Raw genomic sequence first — 23,869 nt, 5'->3', positions numbered from 1 at the left:
CAAAACAAAAATAACAAGTTTATTCTTGGTTTAAAAAACGTGCTTTGAAAAAATAGCTCTTAACCATAATTATTTCAAATGAATCTCACAATGTTGCTTACTGTTTAACAACTGATTAGTAAAGCTAACACAAAAAAATACCTCATTTTTAAGCTAATTTTGGGAGTAAAATGTATTGCATTTCCATCTTTTAGGTATTCTTTTCCTATTTTTATCCTAATTCAATATCCACTGCATCGTTTTTTACCAGAGTAAAATATCTCTGGCTGATAGTTCCATGGTGGGTCTAATGGAAATCTCGCGAGACTTCATGAAGGGTGTGTAGTGATCTCGTGACCAAACCGGAAGTTCTTCTTCCAATGCAAGCGGACGATTTAAACTAGCAACAGCACAAAAGCAGCTCTTTTAAAATCTCCAACGCAGGTTTTATCCACACAGCAATGGACGGATCAGTCCGAGCATCGTTAGACGCCTCAGTTGGACCACCGCCGTATAACGGAGGGTGAGAGATGAAGTCTATAGTTTAGCAACGCTTAGCATGCTAGTAGCAGCTCCACAGCTTAGTCGTGACGCATAGTAATAGTTTAAACAATGCTCCGCTTAATGCTGAGAAGATGCTTAAGGGATTTGAATACAACCAAAATTATTTTCAACTGTGTTGCAATCACAAACTACCACGTATTTCACCCAAATTCTGAACAACCATTCCTCGTTGCTCTGTAATAGGATTGCTGATTTGGTTCACTTGACACTAACACAGACTTGTGCTTTTGCAGAAATGAAGGCTCCCTGGTTTCAGCCCTTAAGACACTGCTGTTCTTCACTATCCTGATGGTCACACTGCCAATTGGCCTTTATTTCACAACAAAGGCATACGTGTTCGAAGGTAAGTTTCCCTAAACCAGTGTTTTTCAACCAGTGTGCCGCGGCACACTAGTGTGCCGTGGGAGATAGTCAAGTGTGCCGTGGAAAATTGCCCTCATTCACTGATCTAAAAACATTTCCCATCTCCAGGAAATCAGCTCTTTGTTCATCCAAACAGGCCCTGATAAAACACTGAGGAGTTAGGAATATGAAAGATCATAAAATACTTTTTTCTTTCTGTTTATTTGATTCTATCAAAGACATTTTTATAAGAATGACGGTAACGCGATTTAGCTGCAGCTGTAACTGTTATCTGAAAAGTCCCGCAGCTTTTACTGTCTCCACGACTCCACCAATCATTCTTGAAGGCTTAATCACATGTCATCAGTCTGACCAATCAGAAGTGTTTAAAGTATTCACTTCCTTGTTCCAATTTAGCTCATAACTCACTCAGTTCCAACAAAAACACCAGCTAAAGCTCGTCTTTAGCGGTGTAGCTTTCCACAGAATCCTGTATCAGACCGTGGAACAAGTGAACAAAACCATGAAGCTCAGAGACGCGAGTCTTTCTGCCGTTTTCTGGCAGTTTTCACACTACATCTCCCATGATGCATTGGCTTACAGGGACAGCGCCTCAGCGTACAATGAGTCGTCCTTGTTACACGTCTTGAAACCACAACGAACATACAGTTTGTATGTAACTTAAGTTTTATTACATCTTTTAGAAAAAACATCTGCAACTTCCTGCTTTTTCTGCCACAATTATCACAAAAATGCACGTCAGATTGCCAGGGGGGCTGTAGATCAAAACAGGCTATGAGTTTCTAATTTTTTTTTTTTTTTGGGGATGCTGGTGTGCCGCAGGATTTTTGTCAAGGTTAAAGTGTGCCGTGGCTCCAAAAAGGTTGAAAAACACTGCCCTAAACTACACACTTTACCCGGCAGTTCCAGCTCTAAGAGCTGCTTTATTTCTATATTTAAAGGGTAATTGAACACTGGGGCTAGAAAGTGTCAGGAAACATTAATTGATTGTAGTAAAAGTTGGATCCAAAGACGAGATTAATCATCACCTCTACATTAATTTTACAGTAAAACAAAAAAAGGAAAATAAATCTGATCTCCTCATAAACTGCTGTTGTGTCACAAAAGTACATTTCTGAAATGAATTCAAGTGACAGCTCACACATCTATAGTAAACGTTTTATAGCAGTCAGAATTGTTTCTTGTAATAACTCTAAAAAGCAGTCACCAATTGAAAACTTTAACTTTGAGCAGTTTTTAATTATGGTGTTTTATTTACAAATGTTTTGAACTTTGGCATAGTTGTGGTGTTATTAAACACACTCTGTTATTACTTTCATTTTTTGACAAATTGCGTGCTTATATGTGCTAACTCTAGAAATATATTTATTGAAACCTACACCCATGGTTTTGGAGTCACCCATTTTTCACTTCCCACAGACTTTTTCAGGTTCTTGAAATTGCTAGAGCTGCTAACTATGGAGGAAAATAAGTTCTGAACATTTCCTATTTCAAAGTTTGACCTAACTTTTGTCTCAGTTCTGCCTTAAAAAAATCAAACGTTTCACAAAGCAGGAAGTGGCTTTTAGGACAATCAGTAGATTGCATCATCGTCAACTATTCCTGATCTGAAGTGATAAAGTTTCAGAACAACCACCAAAATCACAATCTGCAAGCCTTTTTTTTTTTCTGTTCTGGATTCAACCTTTATTTATTGATAGGATTGGATAATTCATCATTGGTTTCTAAGTGGTGCCTTACAGGTGCAACTCCTGTGTGCTGGGCAACTATGAGCATGTGGTGACTGAACCAAAATGTGGGATCAAATAGTTTGTTTGTTTTTTAATTGGGATGCGCCAGCATGTTCTACTCTTAAAAAAAAAAAAAAAAGATTGAGAAACTCTGGAAATTGAATTTGTGCAGGAAACTGAAGGGAACGAACCAGCCTAACTGCCTAACCCCGAACTTTGACTTAACATAGCAGCCAGTTAGATATTGGATTTTTTATTTTCTATTATTAAAACTCTACCTAAACAAAAACAAAACCTGTACAGACAGGACCGTTTTTTAACAGACTTTTTTAAGTGCCTCTATTCGTATTGGTGATCAGAAGCATAAATACATTGAGTTTGCACCACAGTTAAACGAGGTATTTAATGAAATCAGCTCTAGTTTATTTAAAGCTTAAAAATAAAAGCAGATAAAAAGTATGTATCTTGCATCCTAAAATGAAATCTAAAATTAAACATCAGTTTTAGGAAGATTTTGTTTTTTTCATGAGCAGTTTTCTTGTGACGGATGCTTGCCTATTTACTCAACATCTCAGGATTTAGATTTTACTTGAAGTATTTTGTTCTGTTACAATATTCAATGTAATCCAACTTGTTGAAGTTTAGCACAGTGTTCCCTTACTTTTGCAGTCTCTCTGTTTTTTTTCAGTGTAACTTTGCATCCTTTTTCTTTAGAACACCGTTTTGCATTCTGATTGGCTGAAGACCTTGTCAGTCAATCTCCTCTGTGCCATGTTGTGTGTCCAGAATGCATTCAGCTTTCCATATTTGCATAAATCTTCAATTGCGATCACATCTTTGGTTTCATTCTGTAACACTGGACAGATTTTTTTTTAAATGAAAATTTGAACTTTGAAAGTTTAAACAAGAGAGAAGAGAGTGAAAATGTTCACGTCTGTCTGTCTGAAACTGGTGTGTAAAGTTTTACCGCATTAAATATTTGTCATTTTATTTTGTGGATTTCCCTCATCACTGGTTATTTCTGAAACCCTGCGATAAACGAGGGAACACTTTATACCTAAAAATAATAAAAATATTAAAGTTTTGAGAAAAGTGCAGTTCCCTCTCGTCCTAATGTCCTCTCCCCCCTTTTCGTCTTTCAGGTTCAATGAAGATGTCAAGTTCGGACAGTTATTTCTATGCCGCCATCGTGGCCGTGCTGGCCGTGCATGTGGTTTTAGCTTTGTTTGTGTATGTGGCGTGGAACGAAGGCGCGCCTAAAGGCAAGGGCAAACATGATTAAGGCATGCCCTTATCTGCTTGTGAGGCCTGCAGAGATGATGGTAAGATGTGGGCACGGATCCACATCCCCACCACCCCCACACCCCACCCTGCCGTAGGCATCAACACTCAACGCAGCTCCATCTACAAACCAGACAGCTGGGGGTTCTGGTTTGTGCTCAGGCTTTAACCTCGGGTCAGAGCAGGAAGTGGCTGTATTTTCTTTGGCGTGGGGGAGTAATGGCTGGTGGGAGCTTTTTCCTGCCAGCGCCGACAGGCACACATTTCTGTTCTTCTTACTGTCATTTTCTAAATTTGTAGCTTTTTCTTTCTTTCTGGTACTAAACCGCAGATTGTCCTTCAGATTAAAAGTTTGTCAAGCGGACTCAACTTTTGAATGATTTCATCAAATTCATCCTGGTCTCCAATGTTCCCAGTCCCTTATTTTTTTTTTTTTTTTTTTTCTGTTTAATGGTATTTTGGATAAAAACTATCACGCTGTCATTTCATCTCTGATGTGTTCCGTCATGTTGTGATGCTGATTTAATCTTTTGTTTTAACTGAATGTTTTGTGGAGATGATGTTTAGTGATGATGTAAAGCAAATGTCAAATAAATGAAAAGGATCTTCAGTTTTTTTTAAACGTAATTTGTCGTGGAAGCACATGTTTAAAAGGTAGTAAAAATAAATCTGTTAAACTATGAAGAACACTGTGTAAACTATGCATTTACAAAAAACGATCTGTAAATGATTTCCTTTATTTTTTTTATGAATCGCAAAGCGGCATAAAATTAATTGTCAGTTTGCCTGTTGATGTCTGGGGTTATAAAAAAAAAAGTATGTCAGTGGATTAACAATTCTTATCTTTGAGGAGATCATCTGATGAAATCTCAGATGAACTTTTTTTTAGGTTTGCGCGTGATAAACAAGCTGTGTCACACATGCAGGAGGCCGTGACTCCCCCAGCCGGCTGTTGTGTAAGGCGAACTCGGCCAAAACTGTGTGTGTCAGTGAAGTCGTTGTGTGGCTCATTTTGTCATGGATGGGGTTTGTTGTAGTGTTTATCCCACAAGCGATCTAGCTGTCACAACAGTAACCACCATGACAGGCACTGTAAACCCCACTGTAATGAAGCTTCTCATGATTAATAACTTTATTCATCCTCTTACCAGCAGAACCTTTATGAATTTCTGCTTTCCAGTGGAGGAATATTTTCAAATGCTAACCTTACTGGGCGTTTCTTTCTGCAAAGTCTTGCAGGAGAAAATCGATTCAGTAACCATAATTGTGCGAGCTTTCTCTAGCTGGCCCATGAGAGTCTGCAGTGACTTCAGCGTAAAGTTTTTTAGCCGTCACATGGCGGCAGCAAGCGGTCAGCCTGTTCCCAACAACACAATGATGAAGCCAAGATGAGAGCTGACAGATGCAAAGCTGTAATGACGTTTTCTGCCCCAGAAACCATGTCAGCAGATGACTTTTCCTTTTTTTCCCCCCTTCGTTCTGCATGAACCGCCAGACACACACACCACACACAAACTGGTACGTCTGTTTTGCTTCCTCTGTTTTTTTTTTGCAGTGGATGGGGGTGAGGACCAAGCAGTCTGCATCGGTTTGAAGAATTGTGTCATGATGAGATGACAGGCCTGCGAGCAGTTTTCCTGATAGAGAGACTCGCTCCTGCAGCGGCGCAGAGTTCATGCAAGGACAACGTTTACTTCTGGCTAGTTTTCATTTATCGCACATTCACAGGTTTGGTGCAAAGTGTGATGGAAAACAGACAGAAGATACTTCAGTCAGGATGTAAAAAAAAAAAAAAAGTTAACTGCTCTGCCTGTTCTATGAAGCAACCTCATGAAGTCCTGTTGCATGGCACGTGGGTTTAAATCAGTGAGTAGAAATGCTTCAGAATTTCTTCACACTTTCATCAGAAATCCATTTACTGAGAGAGAAAAAAAATCAGGAAAACTGAAAATATCATAACTTAGCCCCCCAGTAGAGGGCAGCCTTTTTCAGCAACTGCAACAAATCTGTACCGTCCCAAAAGGAAGGGTGGAGGGCAGCAGAGAACTGCAGCAGAGGAGGACTGCAATGCAGGAAGACTGAAAACTTTATTTAAAAACATCACTTTTACAAAAAGCTAATGAAGTCCTAGGGGTTGTGATAAAATAATTAATAATAAATGTACTCGTTTTCTTTGAAGATATTTAATAAACTGTAGGGTCATGTGACTTTTAATAATGACTATTAAGATTCCAAACTCTTCTTCATTTTCCTATGCAGTGTCACCAACACTTTTTAAAGCAAACTAATTAAAAAACCCTGAAATCCCGCGGCACGCTCTACCAATAACTAAAAATGCAGACATTTACAGCACACTAGATCAATCAGATCTGACTTTTGGAGCCTCCCTTTTGAAATCTGACAAATATTTTGAATATCCTGTTTTTGCAACATAAAATTATGTTTTAGTGCAACTCTACCAGTTGATTGAAAGTACTGTGGTAACATTTGTGTAAACACAGATTACTCATTTGTGAAAATTTGGAAAAACTGACCAGACAGATCCCCCAGTTTATTAGGGAGGAACATTAATCCATCAGTGTTTGGGGAATCTTATGATTCTTTCATTCTGATAGAACTGCATCTGAAGTAATCAAGATATTAAAAGAGCAATTGATGGTCAAACCTTTAAAATACACAAGATGTTAGAATGTTCTGATGTTGAGCTCAAATCATTAGATTAATGTAAACATGTTTGTTACTGTATGATGCTATTCTGTAGTAACCCTTGTGCTATCTTAGATGACCCCACCCATACATTGACATGTTCTCCCTACCATGACAAAGGTGGAAAGATTTCATGTACCGGTAATCCTTGGACACCAGTGAAGATCACAAATCTTTGAAGAAAAAAGGTTCAGAGCACTGTCTAGTAGGTCTAGATGACCCAACTCCCAATGTTTAAGTGCCTAGGATAGCACAAGGGTTAAAGCAATCAAATATAGCATCCGGAAAACAATGTTAGACTATTATAAAATTAAATAAAAAGATATAGATAAACATTTTTTTTGCTTTGTTGAAATTAGTTCTCAAAGGTAAAATATGAATCTAGAGAGCAAAGTGATGGCGCCAAAACCTTTGGTTGGATCTAATGAAGCAAAAAAAGGCCTTTCTGAAAGAGAAAATTCTTCATTACATGGGGTCAGGGGCAAGGTGGGGTACACCCCGGACAGGTTGGGGGGCCACACACATACAGACACATTCATAGTGTCCCAAACACTGACAGGAAACGGACATAAGGTACCAAAACAAGGCAGAGGACAGTTTAAAATTCCAGAGGTGTCTGTGCTGCTTGACACAAGTAAGAGAACTGCATGTGTGGGATTTGTAAAAAGGCACCGTGGGCTTATTCCTGCTTCAGCATGTCAAATTCAAAATACGCCTCCCTCCCAGGCTCCCACTGCAGACATTCAGAGATCTTCAGGAATATTAAATAACAGCTGCCACATACCCTTCACCGAAGTGGCTCCCCTTCTGGTAAGGAGACCAAGGAAGTGTGAGCTGTGCAAATTTAAGACAGGTTTATTTCGGGCAGTTTCACAAACATAGCTGTCACCAAGTGCTGTACAGGAAACAAACACACATGTACGTTATGATAAACAAGAAAAAGGCGTACATCCAGTCATTCATTTATAGGCATTTATAACAAAACAAAAAAGAAAGACAGCAAAAATGTCCAGTGCAAGAAATAAAAATTCCTATGTCCAGTGTGTTATCAAGTATTGCACAACTCTTCAAGTTTAGTGACAATGAACGACAGTTCAGTTCAATGGACTTACCCTATTTCATAGTGACTCATCTTTAACAGATTATTTTAATCTAGGTTGACTGCTCTTAGGAAAAATGAAAAAAAAAAGTTATATCAAATAAGTCCAAAGAGCTTAGAAAACCTTATAAACATTTACTGAAAATGATGCGTTGTCATAAACAAATTTGCTAGAATCTAAAGTGAAACACTCTGAGTTTCTCCTCTTTTTCGTAAAACCAGACATCGGAAAACGAATATTTCAATATTTGAATTGGTTTTGCTTCATCCTCTCAGTCAGCGAACTTAGACCTTCTCTGAAGTGTCATCTCCATCAGCACTTGAATGATTCAAATGGAGCTGTCTAAAGATTGCGTGTGGGTTCATCATGTGTGGCGGCCTCCGAAGAACATACGATCCTGTCGTAGCACTTAGAGAACGCTTTGGGAAACATAAACCTCCTCATATCTTCAGATCGTCTATTCTGGTCTTGCTGCTGCTGCGTTTGGTGGAATAGCCGGGCCGAGGCTGCGTAGGGGATCCAGGCGCTGATCCTGCTCCCTTCTTTTCTTTGAGGTCACACTCCTCTTGCTTGCTGTTCCCCCTTTCCACCGCCAAGTTGTCTTTGTTCTGTTTGTAGGCTGCCTTGCTGTGGTAGGGGTGGAATGACGAATCTGTGCTTTTGGAGAGAGGTGAAAGGTCGTAGCTGGGGATGGGTGGGAAAGCTGGCTGCACTTGACAGTGCCCTGAAAAATAGTCATCATAGCTTGGCACAATTGGGACCACGGCCTCGTTTGTTTGCTTGGAAACACTTTTAGCGACTTCCTGCCTCCTCCTGAAGGTAATGCCTTGGCGGCACTTGGTGAAGCCCAAATGATAGATCTCTACAAGGTTGAGGAGCAGCGACAAGCTAGCAACTCCGAGCATGAAGATGATGAAGATGGTTTTCTCTGTGGGGCGGGATATGTAGCAGTTGACCACATTGGTACATGGTGGCCTGTCACACTTATACATGGGTTTCAACTCAAAGCCATACAGGAGGTACTGGGCTACGATGAAGCCAACCTCAAAGAGCGTCTTAAAGATCACGTTGAAGACATAGGTGCGCAAGAGCTCCCCCTGCAGTCGCACCCGTCCTTTTTCATCCCTTATGGGAGGTTTGTTGGGCTTAGCAGCACCGATGAGGCCCTGTTGGTCCAACAGATGCTCCCTCTCTTTGTGCTTCTCCTCCATACGTACCAGGTGGACAATGTGTCCCAAGTAGATCAAAGTCGGTGTTGAGACAAAGATGATCTGCAGGACCCAGAAGCGGACATGGGAGATGGGGAAAGTTATGTCATAGCACACATTCTCACAACCAGGCTGCTTGGTGTCGCAGACGAAGCCGGACTGCTCGTCGCCCCACACTTTATCCGTTGCAGTGCTCAGGACCAGGATGCGGAAGATGAACAGAACGGTGAGCCACACTTTCCCCACCACGGTGGAATGCTCCTGAGCCTTCTCAAGAAGCTTCCCCAGCAAGTTCCAGTCGCCCATGGCTGTGAGAGGTCAGATCGGGAACTAAGAAGGCAAAAAAAAAGGTATTTAACCCTGATGTAACACAAGAACTGGATAAAATTAATCATTAGGAAAAATAAATGTGTTGGCTTAAAACGTTTCATATTGTTTTACCGAGAACAAAAAGATCTCTGAGGTTCTAAGCTGTTAACCGAGCATCCAACTGCGTCATGCAGCAGCTAAGCAGGTAGTGGCTTCTTCTGTGTAGATGCAGACTGGATTATATTTACTTTAGGGAGGCATATATTTGGAAAGTGCAGACAGGGCCAAGGTGGGTTTCAGTTGGATTCTGCAGGTCCTGGCCTTCAGGAATTGAATTGCGGCAATATGATCCACGAGACGTGAAATCAAATGCTGCTCAGAAATGGTGTTGATATGAATATGACACAGTTAAATAATGCTTCCACCCTCACACATGTCGCTCTAAATATTTCTTCCCCTTTAATTGGTTTGCTGAACAGGAGCAGAACTGGAAGTTCAGGGTGTGTTACTGGAAGGGAAAATAAATTCAGAAGGCTGATCTAATGCTCTGCAGATTTAACAGATTTGTTGATTTAATCAGTCTGTTTTAAACAGTCATTAGTTGTGGGAATGATAAAAAGTCATTTAATATGTCAATTTGTTGGTTAAAAGATAATACAGATTTTGACTTCAATATACTTGGCAAAAAATGTACATTTTCTTAAAAACAGTGCTAAAAGAAAATGTATATGAAACCATGAAAAATGAAACTTACGTTTACTAGAGAAATCTACCTGTTATACATCCTCTGCAAAGAAGCTCATAATGTCTTGAAGGGTCCATAAGGCCGCTGTTCTTTGCCGACAGGCCTCTGTGGAACGCTGATCTCAAGACCCAAAGAACTGTCTTGAGAGGCCAGAAAACACGGACTCCAACCGGCAACCCCCCCAGCTGCACACCACTGACTCCTCTGTCCTCAAGGTTCAACTCAAGACAGATCAGGATCCAGGCCTGAGTTCTTCTACAGACCACAACACACACACAGCCCCCTGGACAGACTCCATCATGTAAAAGTTCGCCCGCCCCCCCTTCCCCTCCCATGGTTAAATTTGGCACAGTGGACACTCTCAAATGTAAACCACCAAAGCCCATCATCTTGGCTGTTGGGGGTGAGTGGCAGGGCAGCTGGCCAATGACGTTGTCCGTTAAGCCTGTCTGGACATGAGTGCCCCCCAAGGCTAAAAATAACACAAAGGGTCTATCTCCTATCGCTGAGGGTGGGGGAGATCGGAGATGAGCAGCCAATGGCATCCTTAAGCTGCAATGACAGCGACAGGAAGCTGACAAACGCTGAAAAAAGTTCTGCTTGGATGTGATACCGGGAGCTCAGCTGAACCGTGGTCTGCCATTAGTTCATCCATCAGGAGCAAATTGTCTTCAATTCAAAGAAAAACACTAATCTCTCATCAACTAAAAAAAAAGAAGAAGGTAGTTTTATTTTTTTCATATTGCAAATTGTACAAATTGTACAATTTCAACCCATCGTCTTGAGTGTAGATTGTTTTACTTGGAGGATATTTGCAAAAGGAGATTTGAAAGTTTTTCCTTAAAGAGTCATCACCAAAGAGTTTAATTTTCCAGAATAAAGATGCTGTTAAAAACTCAAGATACAAAACAATATGAAAGAATGGGTACAAGAGATTAAAAATAAAAAAGTCACCTCTATAAACCAGAAGAAACATGAAATGCAGTTGTTATTTGTTTATTTGGGGCAAATTTTAAACTTTCGCTTATGTTGCAGCACCAGCATTTATCATTATAAACCATATTCCCAGAGTATACTAGAGAGTTCCACTTACATGGGAATCTTATCGATAGGATAACTACATGCAAAAGCTTTCCCTTAAACCATAAAACAAGTAGAACTTGCTTTAGTTTGTGTGTGTGTGTTTTTTTTTTTAACATTTATCAAAGGATTATACACAGAAAAGCCAAAAACAATTTCACTAAAAAAGGTTTAATTCTGGAATTTTTAACATTTTCTGTCTGGCTCCTTGGAGAGAGTTGATCATTTTTCTATGTATATCTTTAAAAACAGCACATGCAAATATGCTTTTAATGTTAATTTTTCTAAAATTAACAGGAGAGGGGAAATTCGTGGGATAAAACATATTTACAGGTTTATATTTTAAAGCCGGTTTGCTGAGTTTTACAATGCAAAATATTTTCTGCATAACTGTTTTTAAAATTTTGTTTTCTGGATGTTTCTGACTTTTTTATAGCTCAATAATACAATAACCTATACATGGGTCAAACTCAAGGCCCGAGGGCCAAATGTGGCCCTCCATGTCATTTTATGTGGCCCCCGAGAGCATAAAGGTTTTGAATTTCTTAAAATGAAAAAAAAAAATTGGTGTGTATTTATTCATATCTAGGGAGAATCGGACTTGAAATATTGAATTGGGCAACTATACAGTAGGACTTAAACACTGTCCATATAACCTAACCTGACAGAATCAAAATTTAAAAGGATTTATGCTAGAGTAACAAGCAAACATATTTTTTTATGCAACTGCAATTGTCACTTTAAAAAGTTATAATAAATAAATAAATAAACAAATGAGTCATTTACCATTAAGTACTAGTTACATTTATTTTTCATTAGATTTAGTTACATGTATGAGTTATCTCTGGCCTTTTGAGGACAGCCACTATGATGAATCTCGGTGAAAATGAGTGAAAATGAGTTTGACACCCCTACAATAACCTGTAGAAGTAATCTCCAATTTATAGGTTTTACAACCTGTCACTTCAACTAATAGAAAACGAGTCCCTTTGGTAAAAAATGTGCTTTTTTCCGTGTAAAAATGATTAACCCTTGTGCTATCCTATGACCCTACCCTTACATTGATGTGTTATTCCTACCATGACAAAAGGTAATTAAAAGGGGAGAGGATTTCATGTAATTCATGGAAACCAGTGAAGATCACAAATCATTGAAGAAAAAAGTTTTGCGCACTGTCTAGTGGGTCTAGATGACCCAACTCCTAACGTTAAAGTGCCTAGGATAGCACAACTGTTAAAGGCATGACTTTTAGCAGGTGTTTTGGCTTCAGTTTTACAGCAGATGCCTAACCCTGTATGTTTATCTGGACCTGGAACCAGCATGGAAACACAGGAAAGTTGCCCGAATGTGGTTGCAACTTACAGCACCTGGTGGTCCCAAGAAATCTGCCATCCAAGGACTAACTGGACCCGACCGTATTTAGCTTCTCAGATCAGACAAGATGAAGATCAAGCATGTCCATGGAGGCGCAGTCATGAAGCCTCATGAAGTACTCTCATGTTATGGAAAGGTAAAAAGCTACAATGATCAAAACAGCAAAACACTTTAAAGTGACACAGTCATTAGCCATGATGGATTTGTAATAAACAGACCCTGTCTCTAGAAAAACACTAGATCTCTCATGAGACCTTGAACTGGATGAAGTGGGTGTGATAAATAGATGTATGGAGATTTAAATAAACAACAGGAAAATGTACAGAATCAGTGCAGTTAAAGTCCCACTCCAATTATCATTTTGATCTATTGTAAAAGCGTTGCCAGTAGTCTTTTAATTATGATTTTGCTGTTTTTAGCCAAAATCTAAAAGCCTGCGTTGTTTTCTAGGCAATAGTTTCTACAGACCACCAGGAGTTTATTTGAAATTCGCCTGAGTTGTTGACAGGAATGTTGGCGTAGAGTAAGCCTGCGCTCATTTCCCATCATCCATCTGTTTACACTCTCTCTTGCTAGCTTACAGCCCCTTAAAACATTAGCCGAACAATAAAAATGGCGAGCAATATTGGAGCTTTCCAGCTGTACAGTTTTGAGTCAGATTTCAGCTCAGACGAGGAAAACAAAGGCGTACATGGATCTATTTAGCGGAATGGAGTGGAGCAGGGAGCTTATAGTTTGTACGCAACAAATACAAGCTTTATAAAAACGGTTTTTTTTTCATCTTCTCCTGATTCACAATGAATAAAGGAATACTCAGAAATGCAATTTTAACTTAAATTTTCTTTACATACGTTCTCCATCATGAGAAAAATGCTAAAAGAACATGTTAATAACACAATTATAACTGGAGTGGGTCTTTCATGTAAAACATGCATCATGAACAAGCTGATAAATGTGTGTAGGGGTGAGGTTTCAGAAAGCAGAGCATCTCTCCTCCCTCTCGGTTGGGACCTTTTTGGCCACACTAAACTTTGACTTCAAGGAATGATCCGCTATCAACTGATTGATTTCATTTTGTCTATAGGAGGAGAGCCTCTGACCTATCCAGGCTGGATTTGACTCGTTTTCCGAGCCAGCTAAACAGCGTTTGCAGGCCCTGCCTATGAGGTATGCCACCTCAGCCAGGTTGAGCAGCACACACACCCCAGAGGCCGCTAGCATGAACACAGTAAATATGGTCTTTTCTGTTGGTCTGGACACAAAACAGTCCACTGTGTTGGGGCACGGGTAGGAGTCGCATTTCACCAAACGCACCATCTTAAAGCCTGGGTAGATCAGGTAGAAGATGTAGAGAAAAGCCACCTCAAAGAGGATTCTGAAGATAATGCTGATCATGTATGTCCACCAAAGAGCTCCAATGATCTGAAACTTCTGGTTCTTGATGTGTTCCAGTTCTTTTGGGCTGCCGCGGCCCGTCCTCTTCATTATTTTCTTATCGATGTGACGTCGGTGGGCCACATGCATGGCCACAAGCAGCGCCGGGGTGGAGACCAGGATGACCTGCAGCGCCCACAGCCGGATGTGTGAGATGGGGAAAAACTGGTCGTAACAGACGCTGTTGCAGCCCGGCTGCTGGGTGTTGCAGATGAAGGCCGACTTCTCGTCCCCCCAAACGCTTTCGGCAGCAACCACCAGCACCAAAATGCGAAAGATGAAGATGACAGAGAGCCAGATGCGCCCAATTCCAGTCGAATGCCTGTTTACGCCGCTGATCACGGCATAAAAGGTTCCCCAGTTCATCTTCGACTCCAGGTCTGCCAGGGCACAAATATGAAAACAGAAATCACAAAAATTGGTAATATAAGAATACAAAACTACCTAAAAATAAATAAACTCTTTATCTACCAGATAAGGCTGTAGCCTGATCTGGAAATAAATCTAAGGGAGCAAGTGGCTTTGATTAAAACATATAAGGTCTACAAGCTCAGTGACAAATACAGGTGTGAACACAGTTTTTAAAGGTTTACCAGGTTCAGCCGGCGGTGCAAAAGGGCGTAGGACACGCCGATTCCGAAGATGACCATCCTGATTTGTGACATGAAGCTAGATTTGTTCGCTCCGGCAGATAAAAACAGCCAGCTGGCTGTATAAATCCAGGGGCGATGGCCTGTCCTTGTGCACGGTCATAATACGCAAGAAATCAAAGCCAATTGCAAAACATTGGCAGAACCACGTGATTTCCTCGCACCGTATTAATACTTTACTCCCAAACTGACCTACAACCCACTTGCAGACAGACGGACGGACGGATGCCAGCAAATTTCTCCAAAGAATGAGCAAGACGTGCATGTCATTCAGAGACTCCTTTTTTTCTTTTAAGTGGGAGGAATTTCCCAAATGACAAAAAAAAGTTGGCAAATGAAAATGATGTATATTTAAATGAAAGATGACCACAAAGAAAGGTGATATTAAGACTGTTAGAATGGCATGTATATGTCCAGGGGAGCGTCAGCCAGAAGTCAAACCACATTCAGCCTCATTTCACAGGGAAATGAGACTTGTTAGCAAAAACCAGAATGAAGAGGATAGATAGAGCATTTATTTTACCTTCAGCTGTGATGGTACACAAAAATGTGTACAAAATGGGAGGAAATGATTTGAAATATTGTGTTTTTTAGGAAGCCCAAAGGCTGGAGTGAGAGCACTGTGCGTTTGGAAAATGCAAATCATTCCTCCATCCAATACTAGCCGCTGCCCTGCACCGTCGCAGTCATATGCTCTTATATAAACCATTTACATACAATGGTGTCTTCTGTTGGGCTGCAACAAGACTCTTTACAATTCAGATCAAACGCCTTGATTTCCGCCTACCCCGGGGCAAAACAAGGAATCTGTGTGGACACAAAGGCCTTGGCCTGCCACATTATTTATTGTGCTTAGCAGGGCAGCGAAGTGAATGAAGCTTGTGTGACCTGAGCTCTGGAGGATCACTGACAGTTTGAAGAATTTATCTGGAAAATGCAACAACCTCACTTCAAATTTTATACGTGAAACAATGAAAAACAAAAAAAGGCTTTAATAAAACAATTATATATTTGAGTGCATATATTTTTGAAATTATCATTTGATCTCTCTCTCTTTCTATTCATATACATATTTTTTTAACAAAAAAGTAAGTTAACACAAAAGAAATAGCAACCATAATATCTTGCCAGTGGATGCAGTTATTGTTTTGAAGGCTCCTTAAGCAAACGTGAATGATGCTAATAACAATAATGATAAAATCTTGTTCACGGCTTATTGAGTTGGTTCTGGTCAAAGAGTCACAGCAGACAGTAAAACTGAATCCAATTGAAAAGACAAAGTGGTCGTTTTTCATGTACATTCAACTGACCCACGGCAGTTCATTGTGCCGACAGCGTTTGTGCGTCACGCCAAACGTTGTACCCTGTGGGCGGAAAAGTTCCAGCACGCTTTCCGATTCACAACTCCACTTTCCAAGATTTCACGGTTAACACCAAACATCTACAGTCAAAATTGTTTTTCTCAATCCAGAAATTTCATGTTGATGTGGTTCTCCTAAACTTTTCCTTTAAAGATATTTCAAAAATGGGTTTGATCTATGAGAACCTCAATTTTGGATTTGTTAAATCTGCTCAGTAGTCTGAACCACTTCTCACCCCACCATTGTTCTGATAAAAGCTACTTTTCCTCACTGATTTATTTTCTGAAATGATCCCGTGTTTCTTGTATTAAAAAGAAAAATCAAATTTTAAAGGGCAAAAAAATCCTCAGTGACTGAAAAAACAACCCCAAATAATTTAGATTACCCTACAAATAAGGGAGTTTATTATTTAACCAGAGTATTTCTTCGCTTTACAACATGAAAAAAATAATTTATACACAGGAGTATAACAGTTTCCTTTTGAGTGAGTAGCATGCAGGGTCTTGTTTTAACTCATTAAAAGAAAACCTTTAAAATGTCGCTCTGAGACAGAAAATATAAAAGTGCAAATGAGCCAAAACAAAAAATAATTTTATCATCACACTTTTAGAAATAAAAATGACTAGTTTTTACCAAACCATGCTTATATGTGAAAAAAAGCATTTAGAAAAGGAAATGAAACTAAAAAGCATTATGAACAACAATGCCAACGAATGTGCAGGGTAAAGAATCATAAACATTTATTTTTTAAACAGAAGGATGGAGTTGTTAAAAGGAAAACTATTAAACTTAAACAGGCAAACACTCCTAGATTTATTTTTTTAAGACAGTATGCTACAATAAAACAGAAAATCCAAAATTACAACTTTGATGATCAATATAACTAAATTAACCTTATTTCCTTTCACAGGAATCAACATTTCCTAACAGTAATACACCAAACTCTAAATAATATTCAGACATTTTACATATATATGCATACATTTTTACCAAAAAGAAAAAAACACAACAAAGTTCCAAAGAACTTGCAAAGACTTAGTTAGCAGATGTGTTGTTGCATCTTATGTGTATTTGTCAGATGAATTCAATGGAAGAAGGTTCTGGTGAACGTGGAAGTTCAGTTGAGCGTAAGCCAGCGTGTTGTGGACCTGGCTATTAAAAGTGAAGCAAACAACAACACTTAAACTAACATTCACTTTAACAGCAGGTTGACTAAAGTCAGCTTCAAACTAATGAGTAGACAGGCTGAAAGGCTGATTTGGGTTTCTTCCCCGTTTTCTTAACTACTTCTTAGGCTGGATGTAGCAGGAGATGACGTACTTCTCCCAGTCGGAGTGCTGTTTTCGAGCTTTAACTTCAACAGCTCCTACAAGACAAAACAACTTTCAGGATGAAATAAGAAACGTTAGCAAAAATGACAGGCAAAGCAGGTTTGATAAAACATGAGGAAAGTTACAAGACAAACCCAAAATCCAGTGGAGGAAATAGGTATTTGATCAATTGCTGATAGTTGGCACTGCTGTAAATTCAAAGGGAAGGCATCCATATGCAGAGCCAGGAACGCAAGAGTTTTGAACACGGAAGCCCAGAACTCGCATTTACATACATTTTTCTTTGGAAGTGGCGGCTTAAACGCACGCCGCCTAAGACAGTGTGAACGTAGCTTCAGAGTAGAGGCTTAAAATCATCAGAAAGAGAAGTCCAGCTGAAACACAAAATGCTGCTTCACCATGTTAATTTCTGACTCTGAGCAGACATCACAGGAGTCTAATCTGCTGGAGATAAACACGTGAACATGATCTAGATTTTGTGAGTTTCTGTGCAGGTTCTCATTCAGTTGAGTCTGGCAAATGGACCTAGACTGATGAAGCCACTTGGATGAGCGTCAAAATATTTACAATACATAAATAAATAGAATTTCCTTTGCATTTTAAGTGCACCTGTAGGTAGTAGTTTCAAATGTTCAACTGAAGACAACGAACAGTGAGGTAGCTTTGCTTACTTTTTCTCACCAGGTCAGTATACTGGTGTTGGGTATGTCTTGCATGGCCATTCTGGGCCAGCCTCATAGACAGAGGTGCACCTCTCCTGAGGGTAAAAACAAAAAAGATTTACACTTAAAATTATTTTTTACAGTCCCACTTAACCATCTGTGCTTCACACAAGAGACTTTAACAAATGTCTCAAAAACAAAATCGACACAATCTTATTCAAAACCTTTTTTTGAACTGCAAAATGCCTTAAGTTATTGATCAAGTATTCATGTAAGTCAGTTTTAGTCACCTCATCCCTCCCATCTTTCCCTTTTCCAGGAACAGCTCCACTGTAACGGTGTGTTTCTGTGGGTAAAGTCTGGCATAGAGCGTTCTGTTATGCGTCATGGTTTTGAACCAACCCACTGCCTCGTCAGACCAATCTATTCCATTAATGGGCATTACCTGAGGGGGAAAAACAGATATAAAACACCACTAAACTCAGATAATGACAAGATGAAGCCATGACTATAATCAAGTAGACAAATGCAAACAATTAGGCTTGCCCTTTCAAAGTAAAAGCTTTATTTCTCATACTCTTATCTGTGCAAATGATTGGTGCCAGTCTCAGTTAGACTTAGTCTACACACAAAAAATAGATTGTAAGATCCAGGAAAAATAAAACTTGTATCCAAGCAGGGAGAGATTGCTTTAGTTTTTTTTCTTTTTTCTTAAGTCTTGGGGACAAATAAAGAAATAAAGCAAGTACGACTGTAAAATGACACCCCGAAAGATAAGACGAACGACCTGTCCTTGGACTTTTAACTTTGAATATTGCTCTGATTCTCCTCTTTTGTGCTCGAGCTCTAGCCTGGCACTTCTTTCTCTGCTAATTTAAGAGTGAAGTACCTGTTTTTCTATGTATTTTCCTCAAAACCTTTATTCTCAGATTTACTTAATTTTTAACAATACATTTCACCAAAGTTCCACATTTAATTCAAGTACAAGTATTCTCTTAAATCAAAATTTGGAAGTTAAAGAAACAAAAACATGTCATTTAAATGAAAAACAGCTGTCTGAAAAGTTAGCTGACATCTACTGGAAAAATAAATTCCTCAGTTTGGCCGTCAATAAGGGGGTGGGGCCTCAGAAGCTGTACTGCAGAGCCAAAGTGTGTTTACTTTTGTATGTGTGCTGTGCGTACATTAGCGATGCAACAATTCACTTGCCCCAGGATTTGGTTCAAACCTAGATTTTTGCGTCACCATTTAGTCTCGGTTGGAAATATGATTTTTGTATTACAAAACATCAAAATAAATTAATTTAAAACTCAGAAAAATTCTTTCATTGGCTAATAAGCTAGTAACAATGAAGAAAACCTTTCAGTTGGCTTACACTAAACTAGTTTATTTTAATGAAACAATAAATGCTTCTTAAATTCAGCACAAGCGTGTTTGACACTTTCAATGTGATACTGGCATGCAGTAGGGATGCAACATTTTACTTTCCCACGATTTGGTTTAATGGTGTAACAGAACCTGCTGGTTGTTCCTCGCACATGGTTCAGGACCAGAGGAGACAGATCCTTCCAGGTTGTTGCTCCTAAAATCTGGAATGAGCTACTGTTGTCCCTGCATTCACTGGACTCTGAATTCGTTTAAACGCCAACTCAAAACTTTTTATTTTGCAAAGCAGTTTAAGTGAAACGGTTTTTATTTGGGCTTGGGATGATTGTGATTACGTGGTGCATGTTTATCTCTTTTACGTTTTTATAACTTTAACTTGTGAAGCACCTTGTGACTTCTGTTCGGTGAAAGGTGCAATAGAAGTACAATTGACTGTTTTACTTTAACAGGAAGTTGTGGCATACCTAGTGTTTATCCTGGAAAACTAGTGATGATAAAGGTCTAAACTGTAGCAAATGCAAAGGAAGAAATGAGGGTTTAACAATGGAAGGGTTTTGTTTAGAACATGGATCTGCGCACCACCGTGTGTGTTTATCGCTCAGACGGAGGGACAGAGCTGGGAAACATCACAGGAGATACAAAAATAAAAGGATCTCACATTCGCCAGGGAAACCTGTAGAGCCTGAAGCGGTAGAGCTGCTGCTTCTGCAGGAAGGACCGTTAGATTCAAGAGGGACAGACAACAGGTGTCTCCGAAGTCTAATCTCTTCACATCCACCTTGACTGATGATTTATATCCAGCACCTTCTATGGAAACATCATCTTGCATCAAAAACAAAAAATGGATAAGTCAATGTCAGGATATTAGTCAGTTTGATAGACTCTGCTGCCACCTAGAGGTGTCTTAAGCTACTGTTTTATTTATTTATTTTTACAATAAGACATACCTGGGCTCACTCCACAGATCTTTATCACCTGAGCTCTGAACCACTGATCTTTTTCACAGAACCTGCCCATTACCAGGGTACCAATGTCTGGAATGCAGTTCTGCTCTGCGTATGAGGGGCTGATTTCACTGCTGCTGCACATGAAAGACAGAATGGCAGAAGAAAAAAGAAACTTAAGCCAAAAAAATAAAAGTTGTTTTAAAAAGCAATGATGCAAGGTAGAAGAGCTGATATAGATTCATCTTCACTTACTATTTGACAAGAGCCTGCAGCTTCTCATTGGAGTCAGCACGTTGGATGTAGAAGGCACTTGGACTTCTAATGTGAGACACCACGACCTCCGCTTCTTCAAATCGACAGATCTCAAAGTCGGGAATACTCACATTGTTGGGAATTGGTGTTTGAGAATGAGCAGAACTGTTCTCCAGTTCAGGTTCTCTAAGGTGCATGTTTTGGGGAACACGATCAATGTTTTCAGTGTAGTTTGTTGCCTCAGAGAATGTATTTTGAAGGCCCTGGTACTCTGAGGTGTTGTGCAAAGTCTCACTCTGCATCATCTCTGTGCAGATTTCCCCAACATCCCACAACTCCGTTTCTGTCATAATCATACAACTGTAAACCACATTTCCGCTTGGGTTAACCCTTTTTACACTGAAGACGGAGTTTGGGTTGTCAGCGTTTGTGGCTAAAGTCTCTGAGGCCAGAGCACTGGTCTGGCCTGTTGGGAGCTGCTTGATCTGCGTTCTGTAGGTAGCTGAAATCGAAATTGTCTGAGAAATTTCTGAATTCTTCGCCTCGTTTCTTCCTTCAGTCCTCCCAAAAACGGTGGAATCAAGCGCATCCTTTTTTTTAGTTTTTGCTTTGATGAAGTGCAGCAGCTGGCAGGATGTTTGTTTTTGGTGTTGGACTTTATTGCCTTGTCCCCAGATAACTAGTGGTTTAGGGTTACTGTTCTCTGAGAACAAAGCTTGTAAGGGAGGCAGCGGTGCTTGTGGCTTTTCTTCACTGATCAAATGGTTCTGAGCCACAGCAGGTGGAACACAGACAGACTCCGCTTTCCTTTTCTCCACAAAAACAGTTTCTTTGTCTTCCTTTGATCGGTGGGAGGAGCTTGTAGCGGACGCCTCGTTGATGCTGTCGTGCAGAATGAGAGCTGGTTGTAGCCTAAAAGGTTTCATGCAGCGATGGGACAGAGAGGCAACAAGTACCTGCACCGTATTGGCCATGGGCCTGGAAATGAGGGACTTTTTCAACATCAGCCCAAACTGGATGCCGACTGGCATGAGACTCACTTTCATTCTCTTTGTTCCACATGTTTGAGGGTTATTGGACCTCTTTCCATTTTTACAAACAGGCCAGACAGGTGAATCTGTAGAATTAAAGATGCCAAAAGAAAAACATATTTCAATTTTGAGGACAGTGGGCAAAGTTTCACATATAAATGTAGTCTTTAACTTAGCTTTTGTTTTTTAACTTACCAACTGTTAGATCTTTAAGCATTTCTGAAAGTTTCAGAATATTTTGCAGCATTAGATCTAAAGCTTTTGTGAGATCACTGAATACACTGGCAGGTAAAGACGAATTCAGAGCATGCTGGACTTCTCCATAAACCTGGACACAACAGAAAGTATTACAATTACCTTATCTTTTTTTTAACATTATAAGGACTTTTCAGTTTCTATCATCTTGAAGCACTTTATGCACCAATACATTTTCTCTACTATATTGATTAGAGGAAATTGGGTAATAAAGCAGAGTACATTAGGAATTATAGAAAACATTTGCATTAAAAAAAAACAACTAAAAGTAAATGGAAAACAACAAAACATAAACAAAAAAGTTTAAAAATGTATGCACAAATGATTTCCGCATTGCTGATATACTATCTATGGTCAGTTGTAATTTTTTTAGCTAAATTTAAAAGCTTTTAATTGTTTATCAATACTGAAAACAAATATTTGACTTTACATACTAAACAGGATTTTTGCTTTCAGTTTTACTCATTATGTTATTATAATGTGCAGCAATCGATATGTTGTTATTGATTGCTGTGGTAAATTCAAATACAACTTAATTTATAGCCCTTTTCCTGCCACAGAACACCTCAAAGTGCTTTACAGAAAAATAAAATAATAATTAAAAAACACAGACATTCCCACAAAAATAAATTCATAAATCCAATTAAAGCACGAGGAAATGTAAAAAAAAAAAAAAAAAAACATAAGGTTGCCGACCGTAAACACGCCCAACAGCACAAAACCGAAGACCAGTCTCCTCATTCGATGTCCGCGCGCGCGCGCTATCGCGCCACTCCTAACCCTATGACCCCACCCTTACATTGACATGTTCTCCCTACCATGACAAAAGGTAATTAAAGAGGGAGAGGATTTCATGTAATCCTTGGACACCAGTGAAGATCACAAATCATTGACAAAAAAGGTTCAGCGCACTGTCTACTAATGGGTCTAGATGACCCAACTCCAATGTTAAAGTGCCTAGGATAGCACAAGGGTTACACTCAAATGCTCCTCCGCCCCCACCCACACTGTTCAAACCATATTCACCTAACTGACTGGAGCGCCAATGCAATGTAAACACAGAACACAACAGAACCGCGTTACGCTATATGAAATAATCAGCCTTGCGACTGAAAATATAGCTGCAAAAGCGTAAAATAAAACATATTTCAAAAAGAACATAAACAAACCTATCGGCTATGATTGTAATAGCTAACACAGGTGCGCAGAAAATGGCCTTCGCTTAAGACTTAACCCATAGAACGTGGCGTCATCATGGAACCGGTTTAAACATTACCTTTTTGGAGAAGTTACGAAGTTCTTGATCAAGCGTGTTTCGGGCTTTTTCCAGCAGGAACAATTTGTAAGTCAATTGAGCTTTCTGTGCATTTATAGAAGAATTGTGTTGGCGAACGACGAGCATCTCCTGAGGAGCCATGGTGCGCGCGACGCCCGGCTCGTGTCTGCTCATTTCAAACTTCTTGCCTGGCTGACCAATACATTATTTAGAAAGCGAGTTAGCTAATTCACGTTTTTTGATAATGTTTTTGTAACACGTGCTACATTTAAATTTAACTATGGTGAATTATTTAAATTTTAACAAGACAAAAATATCCAAAAGAATATCCAGAAGATTCTTTTTTTCTACTTCTTACCCTTCTTCTATTGACTGTACAGGGACATGTGCTGCTTCCGGTCAGGACTCGATAGTTGTCGGTAAATGAATTTGAAAGTAAGGATGTTAACAACAAAATAAAAGTCACATTTTCTTTCAATAGTTTTATTAGTCATCCAAACATCCGATAAAGTTAACCTCTTTACAACACAGTTATTTTTATTAGTTATTAGTTAATTATTCTGCCGCAGCTGCATTTAAGTTTAACAGACAGACATTTTTATTTTCATTTTTAAAATAATAAATTATATCACTTGTCAATAGTTTATGAAAAATTGTCTATTGGTGTTTGTTTCAGGAGGAATTGTAAGTTTTAGCACAAAGTCTGCAAACTTGCCTTTGTTTTTCAAAGAGGTAATCATTTATTTATTGCTATTATAGGTATTTTATGAAATTCTTCCCTTGTAATGGAAATGCATTTTTGCTGTGCCGAAGTTAAATTTTGTGTAGTTGGCTAACACTTCACA

At 39.3% G+C, this 23,869-nt stretch overlaps 4 protein-coding genes across 8 annotated transcripts; 1 reads left to right on the top strand and 3 right to left on the bottom strand.

Annotated features, from left to right (window-relative positions):
* Positions 1-313: 313 nt before the first annotated feature.
* On the top strand, positions 314-4,601 carry vma21 (VMA21, vacuolar ATPase assembly factor). The gene is made up of 3 exons (XM_004073368.4): positions 314-502; positions 777-886; positions 3,779-4,601. The coding sequence occupies exons 1-3, from the start codon at positions 441-443 to the stop codon at positions 3,916-3,918; spliced, it is 312 nt and encodes a 103-aa protein (XP_004073416.1). The 5' UTR covers positions 314-440; the 3' UTR covers positions 3,919-4,601.
* A 2,861-nt stretch (positions 4,602-7,462) lies between these two features.
* LOC101173071 (gap junction alpha-3 protein) lies at positions 7,463-10,155 on the bottom strand. Of its 3 annotated transcripts, none has more exons than XM_011480319.2 (2): positions 9,995-10,155; positions 7,463-9,261 (listed from the first exon to the last, which is right to left on the bottom strand). In XM_011480319.2, exon 2 carries the CDS (start codon positions 9,235-9,237, stop codon positions 8,164-8,166), a length of 1,074 nt encoding a protein of 357 aa, XP_011478621.1. In that variant the 5' UTR covers positions 9,238-9,261; positions 9,995-10,155; the 3' UTR covers positions 7,463-8,163. The 3 variants fall into 3 exon arrangements, with proteins under 3 accessions (XP_011478621.1, XP_004073415.1, XP_011478622.1); XM_004073367.3 differs by having other exon boundaries at positions 10,014-10,122; XM_011480320.3 differs by lacking the exon at positions 9,995-10,155 and adding an exon at positions 9,373-9,954.
* Positions 10,156-13,071: 2,916 nt separating this feature from the next.
* On the bottom strand, positions 13,072-15,204 carry LOC101166060 (gap junction beta-1 protein). Of its 2 annotated transcripts, none has more exons than XM_011480317.3 (2): positions 15,047-15,204; positions 13,072-14,253 (listed from the first exon to the last, which is right to left on the bottom strand). In XM_011480317.3, exon 2 carries the CDS (start codon positions 14,237-14,239, stop codon positions 13,412-13,414), a length of 828 nt encoding a protein of 275 aa, XP_011478619.1. In that variant the 5' UTR covers positions 14,240-14,253; positions 15,047-15,204; the 3' UTR covers positions 13,072-13,411. The 2 variants fall into 2 exon arrangements, with proteins under 2 accessions (XP_011478619.1, XP_011478620.1); XM_011480318.3 differs by lacking the exon at positions 15,047-15,204 and adding an exon at positions 14,467-14,730.
* A 1,396-nt stretch (positions 15,205-16,600) lies between these two features.
* On the bottom strand, positions 16,601-23,400 carry LOC101165818. Of its 2 annotated transcripts, none has more exons than XM_023959273.1 (8): positions 23,025-23,400; positions 21,689-21,821; positions 20,463-21,579; positions 20,211-20,344; positions 19,922-20,085; positions 18,168-18,322; positions 17,887-17,972; positions 16,601-17,250 (listed from the first exon to the last, which is right to left on the bottom strand). In XM_023959273.1, the coding sequence occupies exons 1-8, from the start codon at positions 23,196-23,198 to the stop codon at positions 17,168-17,170; spliced, it is 2,046 nt and encodes a 681-aa protein (XP_023815041.1). In that variant the 5' UTR covers positions 23,199-23,400; the 3' UTR covers positions 16,601-17,167. The 2 variants fall into 2 exon arrangements, with proteins under 2 accessions (XP_023815041.1, XP_023815042.1); XM_023959274.1 differs by having other exon boundaries at positions 20,211-20,341.
* Between the last annotated feature and the right edge of the window lie 469 nt (positions 23,401-23,869).

Source organism: Oryzias latipes, chromosome 10, assembly GCF_002234675.1.
Source record: "Oryzias latipes chromosome 10, ASM223467v1".
NCBI lineage: Eukaryota > Metazoa > Chordata > Actinopteri > Beloniformes > Adrianichthyidae > Oryzias > Oryzias latipes.
The sequence above is the reverse complement of the archived record's forward strand: the minus strand, read 5'-3'. Positions and strand labels throughout refer to the sequence as shown.